At 40.5% G+C, this 26668-nt stretch overlaps 2 protein-coding genes across 7 annotated transcripts in view; both read right to left on the bottom strand.

Annotated features, from left to right (window-relative positions):
• The window catches only part of PSEN1 (presenilin 1), a 72448-nt gene extending 58888 nt beyond the window's left edge, over positions 1 to 13560 (bottom strand). Inside the window, exons 1-3 of one of the 5 annotated variants that reach the window (XM_081830312.1) lie at positions 13408 to 13560; positions 2893 to 2974; positions 2672 to 2799 (exon numbers count right to left, since the gene is read on the bottom strand). In XM_081830312.1, coding sequence (XP_081686438.1) covers positions 2672 to 2746 — 75 coding nt within the window. In that variant the 5' untranslated portion in view covers positions 2747 to 2799; positions 2893 to 2974; positions 13408 to 13560. Of the gene's footprint in view, positions 1 to 2659; positions 2800 to 2892; positions 2975 to 4063; positions 4182 to 12983; positions 13151 to 13407 lie in introns of those variants that run through there. The other 4 variants (XM_081830308.1, XM_081830310.1, XM_081830309.1 and 1 more) reach the window with 4 other exon arrangements.
• An 8370-nt stretch (positions 13561 to 21930) lies between these two features.
• RBM25 (RNA binding motif protein 25) overlaps positions 21931 to 26668 on the bottom strand; it is a 56769-nt gene continuing 52031 nt past the window's right edge. For both annotated transcript variants that reach the window (XM_006730961.3, XM_081830284.1), the window contains 2 exons: positions 25362 to 25409; positions 21931 to 22368 (listed from right to left, as the gene is read on the bottom strand). In XM_006730961.3, the coding sequence (XP_006731024.1) occupies positions 22276 to 22368; positions 25362 to 25409 (141 nt within the window). In that variant the 3' untranslated portion in view covers positions 21931 to 22275. The remainder of the gene's footprint in view (positions 22369 to 25361; positions 25410 to 26668) is intronic.

The raw sequence follows: 26668 nt of genomic DNA on the forward strand, positions 1-26668 counted from the left end.
GGTGCCCCATAAATAAATAAATCTTAAAATAAAATAAAACAGAAATAATACCTATCCCATGGTAACTGGAAAGTATGAGAATGTATACAGAAGATCTTTTAAGTTGTAGAAGACTTTTTTTAAAATTTGAGAGAGAGAGAGCAGAGTATTTGAGAGAGAACTCGAGTCGGGGTGGGGAGGGGCAGAGGGAGAGGGAGAAGCAGACTCCCCACTGAGTAGGGAGCCCGATGTGGGCTCGATCCCAAGACCCTGGGATCAAGACCTGAGTTGAAGGCAGATGCTTAACTGATGGGAGCCACCCAGGTGCCCTATAGAAAATATCTTTGAGAAGATAAATAAAAAATAACTTATTTGATATCACATTATCAATGGTAGGGTTAAAATTAAATAAATCAGGCATGATATTCTGAGCAGTGGTGCCCCAAGAGATCTGGAAGGTACCACCGAGAACATCAGCACGAAGACTTACTAAAATTACATGAGTACATGTAATTATCAATAAAAATCCTGTGTCAATTGTACCTCCTCTATAGCACCCTTTATTTCAATTTGTCAGTCACTAAGGTGTAAAAAAAAAAAGGGAGACCAAAAAAATACCATGAAAGCCCCATAAAACCTGAGCTTGAGGGATGTAAGTAATACTGCATTAACAATGGAGAGCGCACTATGTACCAAGCAGTGCTCTTGGAGCTGGGGATTCAGGTTTACACGGTAGAGGGAGGCAGGTCAACACAAATCAGTAGACAGCATGCTAGAAATACTAGGTAAGTACTATGCACAAGGAAAGCAGAGACAGGGAATAAGGGGTGGCAGGGAAGGGCAGTTGAGGAAGGCAAGGCCTCACTGGTAAGGTGACTCAGGAGGTGACCTAAATAAATCAAGTGAAGGGAGACATCTGAGAAGATTGGGAGAATAATCCAGGACCCAGAGACAGAACTGAGGAAGCAGTGAAGGAGGGAGAGGGTGTTAAGAGATAAGACAAAGATCGGGGCACTGGAGGGGAAGGTTAAAATAAGACCTCAGACCAGATTTTACTCTGAGATGAGACACCTTTGGGAGGTTTGGGATGGACAGGTGTTTTCTTCAAAATTTGTTAGTTGTGGAATCTTTTGTTCAAACGGATCCACAGAAGATCAATATGTAAAAAGATAAAATAGGAGCTGCTCTAATTAAGGAAAAGGTACCCAGAGACTAAGTCAGGGCTGTCCCCACTTTCCCTTTCCCTTCTCTGAAGTAACAGTTTAAAAATGATTACAAAGTCTGTAGTATCCAAACTACCAAAGAACTTCATAATCTGGCCTCATCCTAACTTTTCAAAAAGCTATTCCTAAGAAATAACAAAAAGGAGCAAATCAAGCAGCTGTTGCAAACATGTTGCCACAAAAATCAGTCTTTGTAACACCCATTATCCACCAAGTACCAACAAGGCAACAGCTCCTCTCCTCTCCCTTCCCCCACACACCCCTCAGGCTAACTACCCTTTACAGCTTGTGTTCCCTTTCAGGGCTTCCCCCAATAATCATTTTATCTTGATTTCACTTGATTAGAAATGTTTTGGCAGTACAGTGTGATCTGCCTCTGATGATCTCTGGATACAGCCTCCCTGTCTATTTAAATTTTAGGAAAATCCTCCCTCCACTAGTGTTATTTATTCTATCAGTGATGCCATCTCAGTTTGCTCTATTCTAATCTTACCCATCCATCAAAGTCTACTTTGTGAAGCCTCCTCCTCACATTTTGACCCTTAACTGGAATTCTAAATATTAGTGTGAAGGGAACTTCCAGGCCATCTGGTTGGTGCTCTAGCCCACTGCCCTTTGCAGATTTGCTTGGTAGTCTCCCAGCCTTTGTGACTGCTTTTAGTGACCAGTTAACACTCCACCACACCCTTTCGGATGTACAGTAAATTGTGAGACAATTCTTTTTTTATTGACCCAGACCTGTTTCCTTCCACCACTGATTCTGTCCTCTGGTTCTAATAAAGGAAAGTCTGACCCCAGCCACGCAACCCGCCCGACCCCTCGCAGCCTGCATAGCTTATAGACGGCTTTGTTGTTTTCCCCAATTCTGGCTCCACCTCTAAAAATCCTACCCATTTCCCAGCCATCTCACAGGCCATCTGTGGGGTCTATATTCAATCTGTAATGATTAGCTATCGGAGTCGCAGGCTGATTTGATGTCTGTGTCTCATGCCACTGATTACACCCCTTTCTTGATTCTCTCCCTTGAACTCTCTTAGGATTTCTACACTTAGCCTTGCACTCATCACTGTGTAGTCTGTCAGTGAGCATTTACTAGGCACTGTCAGGAACCATGATAGGCACTGAAAAAATAAAAGTAAATAAAAAGTACTCAGCCCCTGGAAGAGTAAGAACAAGATAGGTAAAATAATAAATAGCTGGGGAAGTTGGAGAAGGCTTTAGTGGAGAAGGCATTATCTGAGGCAGGGAGGAACTGTATCAACACCCATGTCTCACATAGCCTTGTGTCCCCAGCACCAATCGTACAATGCTTTGCCATCAGTTGAAGTTCAGCAAATAGGTAAACTCGGAAAAGTACAGAAAGCCTGCTCAGCCCCCTTGGCCTCTCTTGGAGATGAGGGAAGGTGGTCACTGAATCCATAGTCTGGCAGGGGAAGTTTGAGAGGCTGACACTGTACCTGGCTACGTACAGTATTGCTCAGGTGGTTGTCTTCGGACATCTGTGCATTCTGGAAGTAGGACAAGGATGCAGGTAACTCTGCCATTGGAGCAACCGTATAGAAACACTTTTTCACAGAAAACAAAGCCTCTTGGGGTTCTGAAAAGGGAAAAAGAAAATAATCCTTTGTGCATTACATTTATACTTCCATTTTTAAACACTTTTCATAAATTACATTCAGCAAAAACAAACCTTTCTTTCATGTGTTCTTCTCCAGACCAAACTTTCTAAGGACCTCACAGGCTGCTGTCACTTGCAGGCTTCCGGATTAGGTCTGAAATAGGATTTTACCAGGTCACCCAGAGTAAATCTATTCACACCAATCAAGTACTTAGAATTATTTTTGTATTTGTAATTTGTAAACCAGAAAGGTATTAATCTGCCATCAATTTCAAATGACAAACTTTTGTTAGCTCAAGATATCTCTCTGGTAAGGAGTAGATCTACTTGAGAAACCAAATATTTTCAATCACAAAAATACCTAATGATTTCAGATTTAGAGCAAAGGGAGCTAAATGATATTAAAGATTGTTCTCATCAACATTCCTTTTTCAATGCTGACTAATCCAACCTAACTTTCTATTTCCATAAAACTGTCTAGTGCTTTTAATTTGGCAAAATTCTGTCATCTCATTTTAATCCTTACCACAATGCCCCAAGCCAAGGGAAACAGGTAACATACCTATTTTACAAAAGCAGAAGAGGACCTAAGTTTACTGACTGGCTTAAAAATCACACAATTGGGCAGATCAGGCCAAAAATCACAGACTCCTAACTCCCAGCCTTAGGTCTCTCCCTTGCATCCTGGCACAGCCTTATTTACACACATCATTCAGTCTCCCAGAGTTCACTCTCACATTCCCATTTGCTGTCTGCCTTAATTTCCATCAGCCAATTCTTTATGATTTCAACTTCGCTTTTCTTTTTTTTTTATTTGTTTTGGAGGTAGAATTTAGTGATTCATCAGTTGCATATAACACCTAGTACCCATTACATCAAGTACCCTCCTTAATGCCCATCACTCAATTACCCCTTCCCCCACCCACCACCTCTCCTCCAGCAATCCTGTTTGAGAGTTCAGCGTCTTTCGTGGTTTGCCTCCCTCTCAATTTTCATCTTATCTTTCCTTCCCTTCCCCTATGTTCACGTTTTGTTTCTTAAATTCCGCATATGAGTGAAATCATATGGTATTTGTCTCTCTGTGACTGACTTATTTTGCTTAGCATAATACCCTCTAGTTCCATTCAATTTCCCTTTTCATAGAAAGTCTTCAGAAATACAGAAGGAAAGAAATCTGTTCATATATCTAAGCAGTACTCTCATTCATACATAGTGACTACAACATTACCATGCACACACTCACATGAAAGTACTTTGTCAAAGTCCTGTTTCATTTTCACTTTCAACTTCAGGATCCTCGATCCTCTAAATACTCTACTTTTTATATTCTAGTGATTTTTCATCAAAAACACAAAAAGCAGCTAAAAAAAAAAACAAGGAAAGTAACTATTTTTCAATATAGTATTGAGTTCAAATTAACTCTTAATTACCTATATCTAGATCATTTAAACCCTGACAAATGTTTAATCAAGGTATGCTTCCCTTCTAACCTACATAGTTTTATATGCCATGCCAACCTTTCTCTTCCCTTCCAGCTACAGCCCATGGTTAACTGACATGGATCAAGGGATTGCAAATTATTACTAACTAAATAAGACATAATTAATATGTTTGTTTTAAAAATAAAGTGAATTAGGGGCGCCTGGGTGGCTCAGTGGTTAAGCGTCTGCCTTCGGCTCAGGTCATGATCCCAGGGTCCTGGGATCGAGCCCCGCATTGGGCTCCCTGCTCGGCAGGGAACCTGCTTCTCCCTCTCTCTCAACTGTTCCCCTGCTTGTGCTCTCTCGCTCTCTCTGACAAATAAATAAGTAAAATCTTTAAAAAAATAAATAAATAAAAATAAAGTGAATTAAAAATACAAATAGAGACAACACTTACTTTTATGGGGGTTATTTGCTCTAAGGGGGGGACGTGGAAAGCTTTGGGGGGGGAATTGGTAATGTTTCGTTTCTTGATCTGGGTGCTAGTTACACAGGGATTTCAGTCTGTGAAGATGCACTGAGCTGTACCCCCATGATCTGTGCACACTGCTATATACTTCAATTAAACTCAGAGATTTTTGTGGACATAAATCTATATTTATGGTTATTTATACCAGTGGTCCTTTTTTTTTTTTTTTGAAGATTTTATTTACTTATTTGTCAGAGAGAGACTGAGCACAAGCAGGGGGAGTGACAGGCAGAGGGAGAAGCAGGCTCCCCGCTGAGCAAGGAGCCCTATGTGGGACTCCATCCCAGGACCCTGGGATCATGACCTGAACTGAAGGCAGACGCTTAACCGACGGAGCCACGCAGGTGCCCCTGATCCTAACTTTTTTTTTTTTAAAGATTTTATTTATTTATTTGAGAGAGAGAGAGAATGAGAGAGAGCACATGAGAGGGGGGAGGGTCAGAGGGAGAAGCAGACTCCCCGCCGAGCAGGGAGCCCGATGCAGGACTCGATCCAGGGACTCCAGGATCATGACCTGAGCCGAAGGCAGTCGCTTAACCAACTGAGCCACCCAGGCGCCCCTGATCCTAACTTTTAAAATGAATAAAATTAAGTCTTGGCAGCATGTATATTAACTTACCCAAAACAGAGGTGGAATGCCAATAGAACAAATATATTTTCTAAGTAGAGTAAGTATTCAGAGTAAATGTTCTGACCTATGCTTCTAAGATTTTTTAAAGTTGACTAACTGAAATTTCGACATTAATGTAGCATTAATGATCAGCAAACAGAGCACATATTATTCCTTCTTTCCCATAAAAACATTTAGTACAGTACTTACTACCTCAGCTAACCCAGAAATGCCATAGGCTGGCAAACAGAAGAGGCTGCAGTTGGTTCCTGGCTGCCCTGAAGACCATACTGTATCATTTGAAGTACACCTCTATTACAGAAAAACCCTTAGAAATCGGTCATTAATATTCTCATATGATCCCTCAGAAACAAAATAACAAATAAGGTAGTGTTAGCCAAATGCAACATGCAAAGGGCAAGAAAGAGCCATGCAGGGAAAAAGGAAAAGTAAATAAAGAAAAAAAGTAAATACAGTAGATTACATTTACAGATAAAATAGAAGAAAACTGTCCATTTACGAAGTAGGAGTTTATTGGATGTCTATTTATATCAAAACTCAGAGACAGAGAGGATTTACTTAATTATATTCACTTCACCCACTTTACATATGAAAACAATGTGGCACACGGAAGTTTACTAACTTGCCCAACGTCACATCCAGTAAGCAAAGGAGCAAAGTAAAGGCTCACATAGTACACTATTTTGCCTCTGTGTAGAACTCCACCCCTGCTCTTTAGGAGTTTACAATGAGCATTAAGTTATATTGAGCTGGGAGGGGGAAAAAAAAGTATATATACAGAGAGAGAGTTGATTTTTATTACTACTAAAACTGCTGCTTAAAAGTATCTCTGAAAAAGTTGTAAATGAGATCTTAAACTTCAATGACTGATCTAACTATAAATTAAAAACTGAGGTGTCAAAAGCATTCCCAATATATAGTCCTAGTATTTATTTATTTTTAAGATTTTATTTATTTATTTGACAGAGAGAGCGCACAAGCAGGGGGAGGGAGAGGGAGAAGGAGACTCCCGGCAGAGCTGGGAGCCCAATGCCGATGCCGGGACTTGATCCCAGGACCCTGGGATCATGACCTGAGCTGAAGGCAGATGCTTAACTGACTGAGCCACCCAGGCTACCCCCCTAGTATTCATTTTAAAAAATAAGTTGTAATGAGAATCTGGTCATTTTAATTTTAGTAGTTTCCATTATTAGGCCTTATGCTTCCAGGATCTGTTCAGCCATTACAAGAAACCACACAAACTGGTTATCATACTGGAACTTTCTCAGACAAATCTTGTAAGAAACACCAAAAATGCAGTAGTCACTTTAGCATATCCTGATAGCATTTTCAAAGGCACATCCTGTATTTACACTTGAAAACTAAGGGTCAGGAAAGGTGAAAGAATTTGGCAGTGCTTATGAGGCAAATAACACCAGTTCCAGAACCCAGGTATTCTGATGGCCCAGCCCAGGTCTTTTCCAGTTCAATTAAAGAAAGCTCATGCTTCCACTGATGCTCTGAAGATCATAATGCTACCGGATGACCCTTCCAGGGAGGGAAGAGCTGCTCTTTACATGGAGCTCAGTAGAAAGCAGAGGCAAGCAACACGGGTTAGGTCTTCAGTCAGGCCTGGTGAACAAACAAACATTGTTCGTACAAAGAAAGGCAGAGGCAAAGCCCATTTGATTCTGGTCCAGTAACAGCTGAAAACAACTGATGACTGCATGGAGGAGGCCAGAAGGCCATCTGTCCAGGCAGCATGGCAAAGGACACTCATTGATTTTATAACATTCTTAGCATTCTTGCCCTGAGAACAAAAAAGATAGCTGTTGGGAAGTGAGGATCTTGTGACCTGGATTGCAAAGGGAGGAGGAACAGAAGTAGAGTTTGCTGTTTTCTCTCTCCGGCCACCTGCTAAAGATTTTCTGAGACTGACAGAGCGTAACACTTGAATTCACCGCTATCATTTCCTTTTTCTCAAGACACTTGCTCAATCAGATAAAAGGAAAGCGAAATCCTTCTCTGATGGGCAACTACAATTTCTATTATATACAAAGAAACTAAAAAAAACCTCAGGAGAATACAAATAATCTCAAAGCTTCCACGTGCTGATAGAAAAACCTATCCATCAGCACTTCAAAAAGTATCAAAGGAGCAAAGCTTAGAATCTCAAAATAAGTTTATTAAAAATCCCATTTAAGGAAGCACCAACAGAAATGTACAGGCCACCTCAAGGTAACAACTAAACCTCAAAATCTTACAACATGGTTACTTTATTACAGATACCATTTTCTTTCTTCGCTGTCAGAGAAAATGTAAACAAAATTTGTATTCCACAAAAACAAACAGCTTCATGAGACTTTTTATCATGATCTTCTCCAGCACAGAGTTGGTGCTTTAATGAAGCTAGCCACTTGACTAGTTTCTTCTTCACTTAGAAAACCATTAAAAGTAAAAAAGAAAAAAAGTGGGGGGGGGGGGCATCTGAGTGGCCAACTCTTGATTTTGGCTCAGGTCATGATCTCAGAGTCCTGGGATGGAGCCCTGGGGCTGGCTCCCTGCTCAGTGAGGAGTCGGCTTGAAGATTCTCTCTCCCTCTCCCTCCACTGCCCCCACATGCACTCTCTCTAAAATAAATAAATAAATCTTTTTTAAAACAGTGGAATGTATTTAAGAAAGAAAAGAGGGACGCCTGGGTGGCTCAGTCGATTGGGTGTCTGCCTTCAGCTCAGGTCATGATCCTGGGATCCCGGGTTGGAGCCCCACATCGGGCTCCTTGCTCAGTGGGGAGCCTGCTTCTCCCTCTGCCTGCCATTCCCCGCTTGTCCTCGCACTTGTGCTCATACGCGTGTGCATGCGCTCACTCTCTTTCTCTGACAAACAGATAAATAAGAATCTTAAAAAAAAAAAAAAGAAAAAGAAAAAAAACCACCAAAAGTATTTTTTAAAGCATCTTTGTATTGTGATGATAAGAAGTTTTTAAATACCAAGTGAGCTTGTGATTTATTCTTTTTCCATAAAAGTATTTAATCAGCCTTACTGTTACTTTGACAGCTTCTTCCTGGACAGGCAGCCTAAGTTCTGACTGTCTGGATGGGCTTGGAGAGCCTCTATTTGAGTTTTCAAAAGCTCACATCCAATAATAAATGTAACCAATCTCCAAACTGCACTTATAATTAAATAAAAATAATATGAAATTAACTTAAAACTTCAGGAATACATGGTGGAAAGACTCTGAATTTTAAGAGACTAGGGAGCAAATAATTTCCCCAGTCCTACAAGAGGCTTTGTGAAGGTGGTAGACTCTAAAAAGAGCAAGGATAGTGATACATCTATTTGGTGATTTTTTTCTTCCTTCCATCCCACTCTACTTCTGTGAGCCATCTGTGGTAGATTAGATTATTATTCAGCAAATATGCACTCCTTCCCCAGGCATCCCTGAGAGAGAAATATACTCCACTCCAGTGATGTTGGGCTTGGCTCTGAGACTTGCTTTGGCTTCAAGGTGGGTGCAGTCTACTAGCCACCCCATGCCTTTTGGCACAATCATCTGACTTGCTTTGATCAAAGGGATCTTAGCAGATTAGCACAAGCAGACACCTGAACTGTGCTTCTGCAGTTGGACTTACCTTCTTTTACTTCTCCTGTCGCCTTGAGAAGAGCTTACCATGGGTAGTCACTGGCCCTTCAGCCTGGGCCCCAGAATAAAACATGCAAAACAGAACTGCCCTAGCTGATCCATAGTCCTACACCTTGAAGCAAAGCCTTGAGTCAGAACAAACACTCTAAGGCTGGGTTTGGGGGAGGTCTGTTACGTGAAGTTACTGTAATTGTTTTTAAACAGTAATGGTTACATGGGCTCAGAAGATGCAATGAAAATGAAGACTTACAAATCCAGAATCCCTTATCTGAAACCCTTAGGACTAAGTGTGTTTAGAATTCATATTTTTCTCAGATTTTATAAAGGTAATATGATGCAAATACTGTATGTTTTAAAATGCCCTCTCAAGGTCATAGATAGAACCACAAAATCAAACACATTAATAAGTATATAGTGAAACATATAGTCTTAAATTACATTAATAGGTTCGGGTTAGATTTTTCTGTCAAATGAATTATAAAATGCCTTTTGGTTTTTTCAGGGGCTTTTGGATTTCATAATTATAGATATGGGACTATGGTCCTGTATTATCAATATTTGTAGTAATTATAAAGAATCTTTCCCCAAGAAACCTTTACTTTCATAAGCCTACATGAAAGGTATGATCACTCCCAGTTTGTTTCAAATTTGCTGTGGAAATGGATTGAATACATCTTTAATGAAAACATGACTACTCACATCTAATTAATAAATCACTGGTTATACTCAGCAATGCTTGCATTCTCTCTTTTGGTTTAGATCAATTTAAGGAACTGTTCAAGGCATTATGAAAACCAAACATTAATGCCCTTTAATCAATCAACACTTACTGGGTTTCTTCTACAAAACCAGACATTGTGATAGGTGGTGGGGATGCTATTAGCAGATAATACTTCTGTTTACTTAAGAAGCTTACTATCTAGAAGAGGAGTCAGACAAGTATATATTTATATTAATTACATGTTGAAATAAAAATATTTTAGATGGGGCGCCTGGGTGGCTCAGTCAGTTAAGCATCTGCCTTTGGCTCAGATCATGATCCCGGGGTCCTGGGATCAAGCCCTGCACAGGGCTGCCTGCTCAGTGGGGAGTCTGCTTCTCCCTCTCACTCTCCCTCTGTGTGCTCTCTCTCTCTCTCAAATAAAAACTTTTTAAAAAAATGTAAAAAAATATATTTTAGATGTAGGGAGCCTGGGTGGCTCAGTCAGTTGAGCTCTGGACTCCGATTTCAGCTGTCATGATCTCGGGATCGTGGGATTGTGCCCTGCAACTGGGCTCCACACTTGGTGAGGAGTCTGCATATCCTTCTCCCTCTGCTCCTCCCCTTGCCCATGTGCTTTCACTCTAGCTCTCTCAAATAAATAAATAAATCGTTAAAAAAATATTTTAGATGTATTGGGTTACATAAATTATATTATTCAAATTAATTTTATCTATCTCCTCCTTTATAAAACTTGTTTATTAGAAAGTTTTAAATTAACACTTGTAGCTCACACAGTTGTTTTGTTTTTTTTTTAGATTTTATTTATTTGTGAGAGAGAGAAAGCAAGTGCGGGTGCACAAGCAGAGGGAGTGGCAGGCAGGCTCCCCGCTGAGCAAGGAGCTGGACTTGGGACTTGATCCCAGGACCCTAAGATCATGACCTGGGCCCAAGGCAGATGCTTAACCGACTGAGCCACCCAGGCATCCCACTCACACAATTTCTAACAGACAGTGCTGCTCTAAATCTTCAGCTCTTTCAGCTATACCAGCCCAGATAGTAAAAATCCCTGACAGCCTTTTCCTTCCCAAAGCTTCCCTTCCTTCCTTAGCCTTTGTGACACTGCACTATGGACGTTCTCCTCCCATCACTCATTCTTCTTAGCTGGTCCCTCTCACCCTTCTTCCACTTCTTCATTATAAGTGGCCTGCCTGGGCCTCTCTGTCCCCTTGCTCTCCTTAGGCATCTCCTCCACTGCTCCAACATCAACTAGTAAGTCTATTTAAATGACTTACATTACAGTTCTTAAATTACAGTTCCAGGTCTGTCCATGAGATATCTTCACCTGCTGGCACTTCAAAAGTGATAACTTCCAAACCACTTCCTCATCTTCCTCTCTAGTTCTTTGCTTCTAACTTCCTTATTTCTGCAATCGTCTCTCCCATTCTTCAAACTTTAAGCCTTCTAGCCAACTCTACATTTTATTCCCTGCTTTTCAATTAGCTGCCATGTACTGTTCACGGTTTTTCTTTCTTTACCTTTTTTTTAAGATTTTATTTATTTATTTGGGAGAGAGAACGAGCACAAGCGGGGGAGGGGGAGCCTTAGGAAGACAAACAAGCAGACTCCCCACTAAGCAGGAAGCCAATCGCAGGGCTCAATCCCAGGACTCTGGGATCATCACCTGAACTGAAGGCAGACGCTTAACCAACTGAGCCACCCAGGCAGCTCAAAAGTTTTTTTCTAAGCCTCTGTCATCACCAAAGATCAAACTCTCATCATATCTCACCTGAATTATGCAAAAGTCACCTCAATTCTCTCATCCATTCTAGCCCCCACTATCAGACTAATGTGCCTAAAATTCTGACCATAACAGTGCCACTCTTAACACACCTTCCAAATATGCCTAACATCTATCACATGAAGAAGAGGCAGTATTAGAGTTCTTTGACAGGTTTTTCAGAATATATCGTAAAAAATTCTCCCCTATAATCTGCAATATTAGTGGGAAAGGAGGAGCAGAGACAGCCTGGATCTGAGAGAGAAAGAGGACCACACATAAACTACGGTAATAGACAAATGCTGTTATTTTCCTGCTAGGGTGATTCTGGGAGATCAACTTCAATCCTCTGGTTCCCCCTAAATGGAAATTCATGCAGCAGTCTAGGACTAGTTGCAGCCATTAACTTAAAATTCAGCAGTAAATCATATCCATTCAGAAGAAAGTATACCCAGAACTGTGGGAACTGTCTACCCAAGGACCAGGAGTAAAAGAATGGAAAACCAGATGATAGATGCCACTTCTACTATCTACTGGGGGGGAGGGGGCAGGAAGAAATCCATGCACTCAATAAATATGATCCTTTTCTCATTGTTAAGGGTTTATTAGATGGCAGTGGGGGGAACTTTAAGTTGGTTGAACTCTGCAAATGAATTAAGGAGAACTGAAATAGGCTTTTGCAGGTGACTGAAATTAGTCAAATGCAACTAACTCCAATCTACTTTCCTGTTTTATTTTCCTTCATAAGTTATTTTAATGTTCAGAGTGGGTCACTGGTCGCTTGCGATCCAGAGGGCCCCTGTTTCTAATACACCTTCTGATTATGATGCCCTACCCACTTCAACGCCAGGGGTGAAAACCTTTCCACTGTAAAAGATAACTCAAGGGCGCCTGGGTGGCTCAGTCTTTAAGTGTCTGCCTTCGGCTCAGGTCATGATCCCAGGGTCCTGGGATCAAGCCCCGCATCGAGCTCCCTGCTCAGAGGGAAGCCTGCTTCTCCCTCTCCCACTCCCCCTGCTTGTGTTCCCTCTCTCGCTGTGTCTCTGTCAAATAAATAAAATCTTAAAAAAAAAAATAGTAACTCAAATAACAAGATTCCCTAACCAGATGTGATCTCTACCTGCCTCAAACTTCAGAGAATGTACGAGCTTTACAATGTGCTCTGTCATACAGTCATTATATATGCCAAAGTTTTTTGCATCCTATTCTTATCTCCCGGAGTAAACCCTGAATACTATATTCATCTTGTCCAAAGCAGCCAAGCAATGTTTTTAAAATTATTATTAAATTAGTCTCCTACAATAGAAGCAGATTATTTATTTGAAAAGAACCTGAGCGGGAAGAAAACGCAAATATCTAAGACACATGCAAAGCACTTAACATTATGCCTCGCGACAGTCCCAACCAAGGCAAAAGCATCAGACCCTGTTTTCCGCCTCGAATGTGAGACATAAGGAACTTAGCCCTGAGTGCCACTCACTTCCCCGGACAAGGACACACTCAGGGCATGAAGCGCGTTGTTTCACCAGTTGCTCAACCAGACACAGGGCAAGGCGCTTCCTCTTTCTCCTGCTCCACTCCAGTCAAGACGGTCAATCCCGGCCCACGGCACCTGCGTCCTGAAACGTCTTCGGGAAACCAGCACTTCCGGACCTAGGCTCCGGAGGGTAATCGCTCTTTAACCTGACCGCGCGCTGCGCCTGGAGCCGGAGAAACGGGCCGCCCCTCCTCGTTCCCCACACGGGGTTCCTCGGTCTCTGCTCGGCCGCGCCCCGCTCCTCATCCTCGAGGACACCGGCTGCGCGGCCCGGGCGGCGACAAAGAGCCGGGCCCTGCCCGCGACCGCCCGTGTCCGCACCGGGGGAGGGGCGCCTTCCCCTCTCCCCGAACTCCCCATCACGCACCTACTCTTCCCTTGCCGCCGCCACCGGCCGCTCGCAGGGGAGGCTCCTTCCCGAGCAGCCGCTGTTTTGTTTCCGATGTGAAATTGCGGCCTCTGGAGCTGCCGGCCCAGGCCCCGCCCAAAAGGCTTCGCTGATGTCGTCATTTCCGGTTCTGGCGTCGTTGGCGGCCGGCCGGGGGAGGAGCGAGACCCATCGGCATAGGGGGCGGAACCTAGAGGGATGAGGGGGGAGCTTCCGGTGGAGCGCGCGGACAGAGGGGCAAACGCTGCGCTCCAGGCGACCCCGGGATTTAGATGAACTCGCCCAGACAGCTAGCGTGAGTCTGAGATTGTCTGGGATTCGAGACTGCTCTTGAGCTGAGGGCCAAAGTTTCTACGTCAACTGGGCCCGGACATCTTATCTAACATTTATCTATTAGTACCTATTTGTAATGTTTCTCAATGCGAATCAGCTGCACGACAGTCATGAGGACTAATTAAATTGTAATTACCTGTGCCCTTCACACCCTACCCAATGAATCAAAACTTCTGGTGGGGGGCGGGAACCTGAGAAACTGCATTTTAAACAAACATAGCCTGGGATTCTTAGGCTCCGAGTTTAAGATCGAGTCTTAGATGGTAAGCTTCCAGAGAGCATAAAATGTATCTTATTTTTGAAATCCCGAGTACAAAATTGCTCAGCAATCATTTAATTTCCGCATCTGCCAGCTTTCCGTCCAAATTGCGGTAAAGACAGTACCAGTAACAAAAGTAGCTCATCTGAAAGCTAAAAGTAAACAACGAATACAATAACGTAAAACCAAAGATGAATAATGGAGACATGCTCAAATTCACAGGTAATAGAAAACTGACAATGAAATCGATGATGCATGCATCTGGCCAAATGATATCTTCTATTTCTTTTAAATTCCTCCCCCAAGATAGCTTTTCATATTCCTGCAGCATCAGTCCCTAATCCCCTCCTCTCCCCGCCCGATACATGAACAGATTTAAATAGGTTTTACACACTTCATATTTAAGAACATCAGTAGTTTTGTCCATTAACAGGGAAAAGTTAAGTTGGGGAATGAAAATGTTGACAGCCCCAAAGATACTTTTTAAAGTTCTCATTTCCCCTTCCCTCCTTAAATTTCACAAAGGTAAACATTTTTTTCCTATTTGTTCACTTCATATTACAAGTGCTGAGAACAGTGCCTAGCACATAGAACAGTTCAATACATTTGAGAAAGAAGCATAGCTAAACCCCATCTATTTGTGAACTGGTTCAATCTTTTTTAATGCAATCTGGTAACAGGAGTAGAAAGTCTTAAAATGCTGGTAAACTATTTTTAGACACAATCTCAGTACAAAATACTTGTGCAAAAATGTTCCCAAAGTATTTATAGCAAAAATTGGAAAGCTAAACATCCCACAATAAATGATCGTTCATCCACTTCACAGAATGTCATTAAAATTGTTTATGAAGGTTGTGTTTAATATTCTTAAGTTAAAAAGACCTAAGATTTATGCATATGTATAAATACAACTATGTCAAAACAATTCCTGCAAAAAGTAAACAGGTGATAAAAAAGTGATAAAAAAGCAACCAGTGACTTTAAGTAACTGGACTACATACAGATAACTTTTTCACAGTTTTTGCTATTTCTTCATCTTCTTAGAATACACACACCTTTGGGGCATCTGTGGAGCACGCAACTCTTGATCTCCGGGTCATGAGTTTGAGCCCCACGCTAGGTGTAGAGATTACTTAAATAAATCTTTTTTTTTTTTTAAGATTTTATTTATTTTAGAGGGAAGGAGGAGCTGAGGGAATCTCAAGCAGAATCTCAAGCAGAAATTGGAGCACAGAGTCCAAAGCGGGGATTGATCTCAGAACCCTGAGATCATGACCTGAACCAAAATGAGTTAGTTGCTTAACCAATTGAGCCACCCAGGCACCCCATAAATAAATCTTAAATTTTTTTTTTAATTTTTAATTAAAATACAAATACCTAGGATTTGCTGAGGAAGAGCCAGCAAAGACATAGAGTAGGACAGGGCAAAAATAATATCCTAGACACCAAACAGCAGATGTCCATGGTGTTAAGAGATAGGGTAGCGCCTCTCACCAGGTCACAGAGTCTCCTTTAGGCCATCAATGGTCATCAGTGGAATGATACAAACATTTGAGACTAGAGGCATGTGGAAGGCACATGTAACTATAAGCTCTTTGTGGAATCTCAATAGTGTAGTAGAAAGGAGATAGGATCCAAGGTTAAGTTTTTGTGTTCTTTAACACTTAGTCCAGGCTGAAGAATGAAGATAAGGAAATACTTGAGCAAGGATCAAGAAACTGCAAGTTAGAAACCAGAGCCAGTGGAGTGGGGGAGGTTTTCTAGATAGGATGGATGGAGTTATCATGAACTATAGAAAGCAAAGGTTTAAGATGCATGTCATTATTCTGGAAAGCCAGAACTGGAGAATATGCCTAATGACATTTTTAAAGTTAAGGTTTTGTTAAATTTGAGACTTACTTGCTGGGGGGGGGGGAAATCAAAGGGCTTTCACTTATTCAGCGAATATTTTTTCCGCAACTACTATACAGCCCTGGAGGTTCAAAAACAATAAAAGCTAGAATGCGTGTGGAAAGGAGCTGGAGTTCAGTAAAACAATTATATAGCACTGAAGGTCCAAAATATCTGCAGAGGTGCATTTATATTTTCCCAAAAGCGTTTGGAACTTGGGAGCAGGAATGGAGAAACAAAACAAAATAAATGGTGGCAAAAACCAGTAATAAGTGGTGAAAGATGAAACATGGGAAATCCAGAGTGCCGGACCTGTTAGAACTACTTGGGGGAGAGAGGCTGTCAGAGACTAAGGCCAGCGCAGTTACTGGTCACTAGTATGTGAAATCAAGACCTGGTCAATCAGGGAACCAAGGCCAGTTATTTACACCATTGATTCCAAGGCAGTGCAACTCAACACTTCTCCCGTAAAAGCAGTTTGCCTTTTTCTTTTTTTAAACTCTACGCCCAACGTGGGGCTTGAACTCACGCCCCCCCCGCCCCCCCCCAGAGACCAAGAGTCACAGGCTCAATCAACTGAGCCAGCCAGGTGCCCCTGCCTTTATTTATACACAGTGTCGCTGCCCTGTTTCTTATGGGAATAAAGAATTGAAATATGACAGTATTGTCATAGAGCTTGGTGCTTGGCCACTATCTTATCAGCTCTCATATAGTTCTTATTCTTTGCAAGGATTATCTCCTTAGACTTGGACCTGATTAAGATAAAAGGGTTATCTTGTATTTTTAGCCTTCAGTTCTGTGTTTGTATTTTATTAAATTCTAATTTCCTCCTTAATCAAGAACTTGGGCCCCCCCTTTTTAAAAAATGTGCCTCAATAAAATACTTGAAAATGAAACTTTTATAGCTTTTTCACCTATAGTAACAATCCAATTCTTCCGTAGGGTGTATTTACTAGTATTTTTTAATTGACAGGAAATAAATGAACCTTCAGAGTTTTTGGATCCTACAATGTGAAGTGTTCACTAGTTTTTCCTTTTGTTATAAAAAAACAAACAGGAAAAATAGTTGTTTAGCACTATTTTTAAATTCACACCTAATAATTTTTGCTTCAACAAAGATTTATAAAAATGCTTCCTGTGGACTAATTTTATTAACAAGCACTTCCCTCTCCCCTTGGGTTGATAGCAACATCTAGACCAGACCTGTCCAATATAGCTTTCTGAAACCGTATGTTTGTTTTTAAGATTTTTAAGTAATCTCTATACCCAACGTGGGACTTGAACTTACAACCCTGAGATCGAGTCGCATGTTCTACCAACTGAGCCAGCCAGGCGCCCCAATCACAATGATACTCTATAATCTGCAATGTCCATATAGTTTTGCTAGCCACTGGCTATATATGGCTATAGAGCATTTGACCTATATTGTAACAAAAAACTGTTTAGTCACATGACTTTCAAACACTTGAAATACCTAGTGTGATTGAAGAACTGAGTTTCAAAATTATTTAACAAACTTAAAACCTTGGGTAGCACAGATCCGGACCATGAATTAGAATGCTATATACAGGCCTCCAGACACCAATCTGTCATCTCTAGTGCTGTTTTGGGTAAACTATGTGACCTCTAAGTTCCCTTCTACATATTACTACCTCTGCTGAGAATCTTCCTACTGTCCCTTCCCTCTTGACTGTGAAGTTAGCTCATCAAGTTTGATAGTTGGTATAGTACTTTATGTCTATTAGTATTCCTCTCATTCTTTCTCCACCATCATTAGACAGTCAGCTACTAGAGGAATCTTGTCTTATGTCTATCACTCTACCTACCATTTAACATGAATGCCACATATTAACTGTGCTTTCAGCCACACATTAACTGTGCTTCAATGGCTAAATAAAAGTTATGCACAAAAAAAACAGAGGGAATACCTGTCAACAATTCAGCTACCACTCTGGGCATGAGAAACTAGGTCATAAGTCCAACTACTATGGGATGTGGCACAGTAGGCATACTTGGGAGTGTCATTTAATGAAAACATGACTTGAAAAGAATTTTTACTTTTGCTTATAGAAATTATCTTTCATTCCTGGGCATTTTAGATTGCTATTCCTAATGTGGCCTTCATATGAGACAAGTGATAAAATCAAAGGCAAAGATTCTGTCAAATAAAGATGAAAATGTAAGCACTCATGCAAATAAATTATTTCAATAATTCAACACAATCACACTTCAAAAAATCTACCATTTATCAAAAAATTGTAAGCTTACTTTGGTCTATAGTATGAATGTTCCAGTAATAGTTCCTGGGTTTGAAATATATATATTAATTTCCCAGTTTTCTTCCTGACACCTAGACTGACTGTTTCTTTGCCTATTTGGGATTCTTTCTCATACCCTTTATATCCGGAGCATTCAGAGATCAACTTCACCATCTTTTGCTGAGCTAAATACTATTCTCAATTTCGGATTGTTAAAAGGTGGCTGAAATATGACCTGAAAATATCCGTAACCATTTTGACATAAAACCTTTCAGCAGTTTTTGTGTTACAAGTGGAAACAGTTATAGAGCTTATCAGAAAAAGGGTAAATAAGCCTCATATACACACTACTTATTAACATTATAACTTCCTTACTTCATATGTAAGAAGAAAACATAGTGGTTTAGCTCAATTTGACTCTCAAGCTGTTTCTCCGTTCGTCCACCATATCCAGCCTGATTAGTACCTGAACAGCACTCCACAAAATCATCATTCCCCTCTACTACATACACAAGTGCTATGAGACGAATCAGAGGAAGTAAAAACAGAGTTTTGTAAGGAGAAAATGCTCTGGGACTGGCTGGGAATAAAGCCTAGAATATTAGAGTTGTTCTCAGGCACCTTTTTTGGAAGACTACTTTATGTTGATGAACATAAATAATATGCATCTATTTGTCTCAAAAAATGTTTTTCTCTTTATAATCTACTTAAAAAGAAAAGCTGCATTTGTGTAGTCTGTTGGGATAAAATACTAGTACACGTTCCCCTGGCTTTTCAGAAGTTACTCCACTTTTCTGAAAATCCTCCAGTAGCACCTGGTTTTGCTAATCAAAAGAAATCTGAAGAGGATTTTCACTTTTATGAAAAAAGAAGGCGAAATACAGGAAAATAGCTTGTTTTGCAGCAAGTCCTTATACAAGCAGCACACAGCCCCGTGCACTGAGTGGCGCCAGCAAGTCCCTATCCCAGGGACTGCACTCAGCGCAAGCCATCACAGCTTTGAACTGGCTCTGAGTATCTGTGCTTTACCTCGATTTATTTTGTGCATCTGTGAGCAAGATATGGTATCAGGTAAATCTGAGAGAGATTATTTTTCGGTGAGGGATTACTCAAACAAAATTTCCATATAAATTAATGGTTATTGCTTCTTTGCTTTATGCCATTTCGGCTTTCAGAACGTTTCACAGGGACACTCGACTTTTGGGATAACATAGGAAACCTGTACTGAGCACATACCTTCAACTGCTAATCAAAGTGGTAGTCAGTGCTCGAATCAGTTAGCATTGGCCTCACCTGGAAGCTGGTCAGTAATGCAAAATTTCCGGCCCCACCCTATCCCTACCAAATCAGTCTACATTTTAACAAGATCCCCCCAGGTGATTCAGGTACACATTAAAGTTTTTAGAAGAACTTCAAACAACTTATCTTTCCTCCTGTAAACAAATGTACATATTTAAAATTATTTCTAAGGTCAAATGAGGAAAAAGCATATTCATTTTCTAACTGCCAGATCAAGAATGATTCTCAAGGGCCACCTGGGTGGCTCAGTCAGTTAACTGGGCTGAAGTCCTGATCTCAGGGTCGTGGGATGGAGCCCCAAGCTCAGCAGGGTGTCTGCTTCTCCCTCTCCTTCTGCCCCTCCCCCTGCTCCTGCTCTCTCTCTCAAATAAATAAAATCTTAGGGAGAAAAAAAAAAAGGCAATGATTCTCAAGACTTTGATATAATTTTTTAACAACTTGAATGGGCAATACAGATTAAGATTTCCAAACTGAAATTAATCTATGGGCAAACGGTAAAGACAACCCAGAAAGCTCAAGCAATTTATTGGAAATGTTCTTATGTGTATTCTCCCAGACATTAGAATATGCCAGTTTATACATGTCCAGTTCTTTATATGCAAATCTGAAAAACAAGAAACTTGAAAACCTTAAAATTTTAAGCTTGGTAGCAAAACCCATCTTAAGCTGATATGAAACTATTATAAATGGTCTTTAATCCAGGGGCTCTGATGACTCCTGTTCTGCTGCAAAAGTTAATGTAGGAATTTGAGATGTGGACACAAACCTCACTGTAGGTGTGATGCAGTATATGGTATGTGCCCTCAAGACTTCCAGATAAGGGCCCTTTAAGATAAATAAAAGAGCTGGAGAAGACAAAAGCAAGGGAAATTAAATCTACCTGAATAAACCTTCATGCTAATGTTGGGTAAATATAATATGGTGCCTTAGAAGCATTAATAAAGTAAGAGAAAACAGAGGAATAATAAACTGCTTGAACAACATGTGAAGCTTGGACAGGGGGTAGGGGAGAAGGCCGGGGGTGTCAATTTGAGAAAAGGCTAGTAAATAAACTCACAGTTGGCAAGGAGCATGAACTTTCTGTTTTCCCGAGGCCAGAACTTAAAAATGATAGAATACTAAAAGGGGGTATTCTCCACAAATGTATGATTAACCCAAAGTAAGTAAATGGCCTTTTTTGACCTTCATTACAATACTCATAAAAATCAAGTCCATCAAAAATTCAGCCTATATTTTCAAGTTATGTTTCTAGTATGCACTGCACAATTACAACATGATATCATTTATTTAACAAGACTCTGAAAGAATGGGTCCCCAAGATCAAATATATACAGTTTTAATATAGGAAATATTTACATAATGGAACCACTTCATGGTCCAATGTTAAGAACAGTGTTTCAAATTCCTTTTAAGATGTAAAAAAAATCTGTAACTCAAGCTCAGTTATGCTTTTTAACAACCCCCCCCTCCAAAACTTTGTCTTTCTTTTAAATAAATACTCAGAGATGGGAATAACTGCACCTAATTTGTGTTAAGAACTGTCTAAAACCTGTTACATTTTCAGGTAATTTTGCTCCCTGGTGAAGTTCTGTTCTACAATAAAGCAAGCCCATGTATGTCTCTAAGACATCAGTATATTTTTAAACATTGATGAGCAGAGGTAAAAGAGGTGTATGCGTACATATAAACCCTTTAAAAACAAAAGTGAAAACAAAAAATTAGTGGTAACAGCCTTAAATGATTTACTTTATCCTTAAAAATAAGATGTAAACTGCAAATTGCCATCTGAATTCCTACTGTATTTTTTCAAATTTTCCAAGTCTGTATTGCCTAATTTTACTTTTTAAAATGATTTTTTTCATTTATGCTTTTCAGATTAAGGTTTTTCTTTTTAAACAAAAGAGTACACCAAAATAAAGCTAAGGACCAATTAGTGCAAAAATGCATCAAATAAAGCACTCCAGAGTCTAAGGATCTGCCTCATTTCTGAACAATGAAATTAATGGGAAAACCATTATGATTCACACTCCCTTAAAAAAGAGAGGCTGAAGCAGCCAGCTATCAACAGGAAAGCCCCATTCCATTCACCAGACTGTTGCTTGCCACAAGAGAATACCATGCTCTGGGAGACTAATAACCTAATTATCCCAGACATTTGGATTGGCACAATACCATGTTTCCTTTACAATTCTACTCTTCAATAAGGAAATGTTTAAGGGAGCCCTCCAAAGAATATTAGGTAAAAGACATTTATACATACATTCACACGAACACATTCATACAGAGATACAGTGGGAATGGACTGTCTGCTAATCTGAGCACTCTAATTTTAAATTCCATGCCTTCAGGAGGGCTTGCCATTTTTGATCAAGGGGTGGGAAGGGTAATAGGTATGATGGGTATTCTTTCAATTAAAATCATTCATGTAGGTTCCTGTACAGTACAGTTCAACATTAAGTGCAATTCTGCAAAAGAATTGGGGAGTCATTTTAATATTTACAAGAAATAAATCAGCAGAACAAGATTATATCAGATAGGCTGTGTACAGTAGCTGCGGCTTATAAAACATACCAGTAATCTGTACCTGGTGAGTATAAAGAGAACCAAGGCAGGATTCAGATGTCTTTACAACCAAGGGAGTACACAGGGCATCAACAAATTAGAGGACAAAAAAATTCACATTTTCTACATTAAAAAAAAAATTACAGATCTCACAAATGTCTTCGAAGACAAAGAAAAAGCCAAAGTCCTCTGAAGGGTGGGAAAGAAGAAGAAAATTGAAACAGAACTCTAAATGTAAAAAGAGTTTTACTTCACAAGACCAATTTTCTTGGCTTCTGTTTCATATATCAATAATCTCCACATTTTGACTATAAAAACTTCTGCTTCTTCATCAAGTACCTAGAAAAGAAAAAGAAAAAACTCAAAAAAAACCCCAGTAACACACGTAAGATAAGCAATCATCAGCATCTCCCAACAGTGACTAGTATTTTATTTTTTTTATTGTTGTTAAAGGTTTTATTTATTTGTCAGAGAGAGAGACAGAGTCCAAGCAGGGGGAGCGGCAGGCAGAGGGAGAAGCAGGCTCCCCACTGAGCAAGGAGCCTGATGCGGGACTTGATCCCAGGACCCCAGGATCATGACCTGAGCCGAAGGCAGATGCTTAACTGACTGAGCCACCCAGGCGTCCAGTGACTGGCATTTTAAAAGGCTTTATACATTGACAAGCATTTACTTTCAATAAAACGACCTGAAATAAATTGGTCTAGTGTGATAAATATATTTAGTAAATATAAATTACAAAAAAGGGTGCGGGGGGAGAATGCTTTCAGCAAAATTCCATGGCTTACCAAATACTGACACCGCAATACTAAACTATTTCCTAAAGAAAGCATGTTTGTTATAAAAAACATAGTAATTTAGGCAGAACTAGTTATATAACCGAGTATCTTATCTACCCCCAAAACAGCCTTAAAATCATAACACTTATCAAGTCCTTATTATGTATGTGACATTGAATTAAATATTAAACGAGAACATAGGTAGGGGTGCCTGGGTGGCTCAGTTGTTAAGCGTCTGCCTTTGGCTCAAGGTCATGATCCCAGGGTCCTGGGATCGAGCCCCACATCGGGCTCCCTGCTCAGCGGGAAGCCCGCTTCTCCCACTCCCGCTCCCCTTGCTTGTGTTCCCTCTCTCGCTGTGCCTCTCTCTGTCAAATAAATAAATCTTTAAAAAAACTAAAAAATAAAATGAGAATATATGTAAAGCATTTAATATTGCATCTAGGATATGGTAAACAGAGTACGTGAACACTATCATCACCAAAAAGGACACAAGACTACTGAATAAATAAATGGTCTTCTCCCCTTGGGAAATTGATAAATCAAATTATCTTCCTATCTACTTATGAGGGAGGGGCATTATATCGACCCCCTACTTCTGCCCTCACCCTACATGCAGATTTGGGCCTCTATACCAGGGTTACTTACAGTGAGGTAAAATGGAACAGCATGTTTCCTCCTACAGGAGGCAGCTATGACTGAGCTCCAGGGTATCGCTGCCATGATGGAATGTGGCCTAATGTTGCCAGGTGTCTGGAGCAGCAGTTTAAGTTAGGAGGTAAGCAAACCAGGGGCGCATGGGTAGCTCAATCAATCAGTTAAGCATCTGCTTTCGGCTCAGGTCATGATCCCAGGGTCCTGGGATCGAGTCCCACATCGGGCTCCCTGCTCGGCAGGAAGCCTGCTTCTCCCTCTCCCATTCCCCCGCTTGTGTTCCTGCTCTCGCTATCTCTCCCTCTGTCAAATAAATAAAATCTTTAAAAAAGATTTCATCTGAGGCTCAGCATTATGAAGTCAACAAACTTTTCACAAATACTTTATCAGAAATTCTAAACAACAGCTGCATCAGCCTGGCTGGGCAGCAGAAAACTAATGTTACCTGGCTTTAGACATCATACAGTGCCTGGACACAAAATATCTCGACCTAGGAGCTCCCTTTGTTTAGGTACCCCACTATGCCCCTCCCTGACAACTGCAGTGGGAAATGCAAGCTCTCCAGGGCACCTGTCATCTTACAACATGCTCGACGTTTCTTCCCCCCGACTCATCTTCCCTCTGCTGTCTTCCCATTCTGCCCTTCATTACTCTTTATACTAACCACCCTCAACTTCTTTAGTTTTTTTTTCATCTATTTACCTGAACTGAAAACTTGTGTCCCTGAAAGACCCTGAGATACTCCTGTAGCTTACTCAGGAAGTTCCTTACTTTCAAAGCTTTAATCTCACAGGAGAGGGGAAGCTGCTGGATCCTTCCAGTTTCTCTTTGTGAACAGTATCTCCATTAAGATTCACGAGATCTCATTACACTACCCTTCCACTCCAACAGCAGCTCTCTAGCAAACACCTAGTCTTCCACCCACAATAGATGAGCACAACAGAAGTTTCAATTTCTATGTGTATGACCCAAGTGGAAAGTTCACTTATAGTCTAATGACATCAGCTCTACCCCAGAAACTCTCTCCCATGGCCACATATGCACCTCACCATCGTCTGGACCAATCCACCACTTGTTCTTAAACGTTCTACTCTCTCACTATATAACCACTCCTTTCAACACACCTCCCACAGCTTCGGTGGAACAACCAGCCCGTTTCACATAACCACCAGCTCTATTCCGATGTTATCGCCTTCTCTTCCTAGCTTGGAGTTCACAGTCCACTCAATCACTCTCACCTCTAGAGCCAATTCTCTCCCTCCTTCCTTTTCTCACAAAATCACATTAGATAAATGTAACCACTGACTCGACTCTAATATCCAAATTAAATGCAAGTGGGGATTTGATGTTTACTGCTGACCAATGGATACCTGTCCAAGTGACAGAGTTATACAAGTCTCCTCAAGTCTCAGTTTAGATGGTAACTCTTGTGATTCTCTTCCTAACTGCCGTCTGTACCATCAGATGCTCCATCTCCTCTGCCCCCCACATCTTTTTTACATATCCCCATGATTGCAAGTATATTACAGTATCAGTATTAGTATACCTGTCTCCCTGTTACTTCTTTAAGGACAGATGTTCCACCTTTTCATGCTTCTAGCACCATGTTCAACCCAGTTAGCACTTAATAAATGTTTTCTAAATGTATGAATAGATCCAGGATTTGTATTTATACATACAAACACCAAAGGTGGGGGAAGGAAAAAGTGTTAGTGTTGTCTAAGGACATCTTGATGTGAGTGCTTTTAACCTCTTTTAGTGCAGATTCATATTTTAATTGGGGCTTCTAAAAAGAAAGATTCTGGAACCAACACAGGTAAAAAAATTAACCAAAAACAGAAGTTTCGTTTGTTTACAGATATTAATTAGAATATTAACAACAGTAAATTTCTGACTTACCATGGCAACGTCATCTAAAATGCTCTGAGGTGAACTATGAGCCATAACCTAAAAGAAACACGTAACTGTCATTTTAAAAATAAATAAAAAATTAGCAATATAGTCAAAAATTTTTAAAGTACCCTCAAACTAATATGGGAATTTCTTATGGCTGAAGAAACATTCTATAAATTTAATTCCCAGAATCCTACTCTCTTCAATGGAAGTTTACGACAACCTGGGATCTTAATCACTATACTATGTGTTCTAAATCAAATCCAGAGTTACAAATTCCAATGCTACAATAATTACAAGTGGAAAGGGCAGCCTAAATTTGCTATTCCTAATGCTAAAAGAGCAGTAATGGTGGAAAAATAAGCATTTCCTTAAAATGCAATTATTCCTTTACAGATATACAGTGTTTCTACTATAACTATCTTATTAAAGATAAGACTTTGCCTTCAGGAGACAATGGAAGGATGTGGTACACCCTGGTGGTTAAGAGCACTTAGCGCTTACTTATTATAGGACTATGATCAAGACAATCTCCCCATGACCTCAATTTCTACATATATAAAATGGGGATAATAGCAGTAATTATACTTGCTAAGGTTGTTGGGAGGTTTAAAGAACATAACATTCTATAAAATGCTTAACACAGTACCTGCCAAGAACAAAGCCTGGCCCACAGCAAATTAATCAGTAAAAACAACTATTATTATGCTATGAAGGAAACAATTTTGCTCCTCTTCCAAAGGATGGATGACTGACAAATTCATGAAATAAGCTATCAGCTGTCTCCACAAATACCCCCTCAACTGTACTTCAGCAGCATTCTAACCATTAAGACATGGGGGTGGCAATACATTCCCAGGGGCAGAGAGAGCACAAACTTGGCAGCAGTCAATGAATCTGTCCTCCTTGACCCTCTGAAATGAAAGCATATGGCGTAGGGGTCTGAAATAAAGTGGAGGGGTTAAGTAGCCATGAAATCTCTTAATAACTGAAACTAAACTATCATAGACTTGGCTTTGCAAGATTTTTTATTTTAGAAAGTGTCTTAATATTTTAAAGTATAAAACAAATGTTGGGGATCAGGGCACCTGGGTGGCTCAGTCGTTAAGCGTCTGCCTTCGGCTCAGGTCATGATCCCAGGGTCCTGGGATCGAGCCCCGCATCGGGATCCCTGCTCAGAGGGAAGCCTGCTTCTCCCTCTCTCCCACTCCCCCTGCTTGTGTTCCCTCCCTTGTTGTGTCTCTCTCTGTCAAATAAATAAATAAAATCTTTTTTTTTTTTTTAAAGATTTTATTTATTTATTTGACAGAGAC

This window comes from Leptonychotes weddellii, chromosome 9, assembly GCF_054177405.1.
Source record: "Leptonychotes weddellii isolate Sample4059 chromosome 9, ASM5417740v2, whole genome shotgun sequence".
Classification (NCBI taxonomy): Eukaryota; Metazoa; Chordata; class Mammalia; order Carnivora; family Phocidae; genus Leptonychotes; species Leptonychotes weddellii.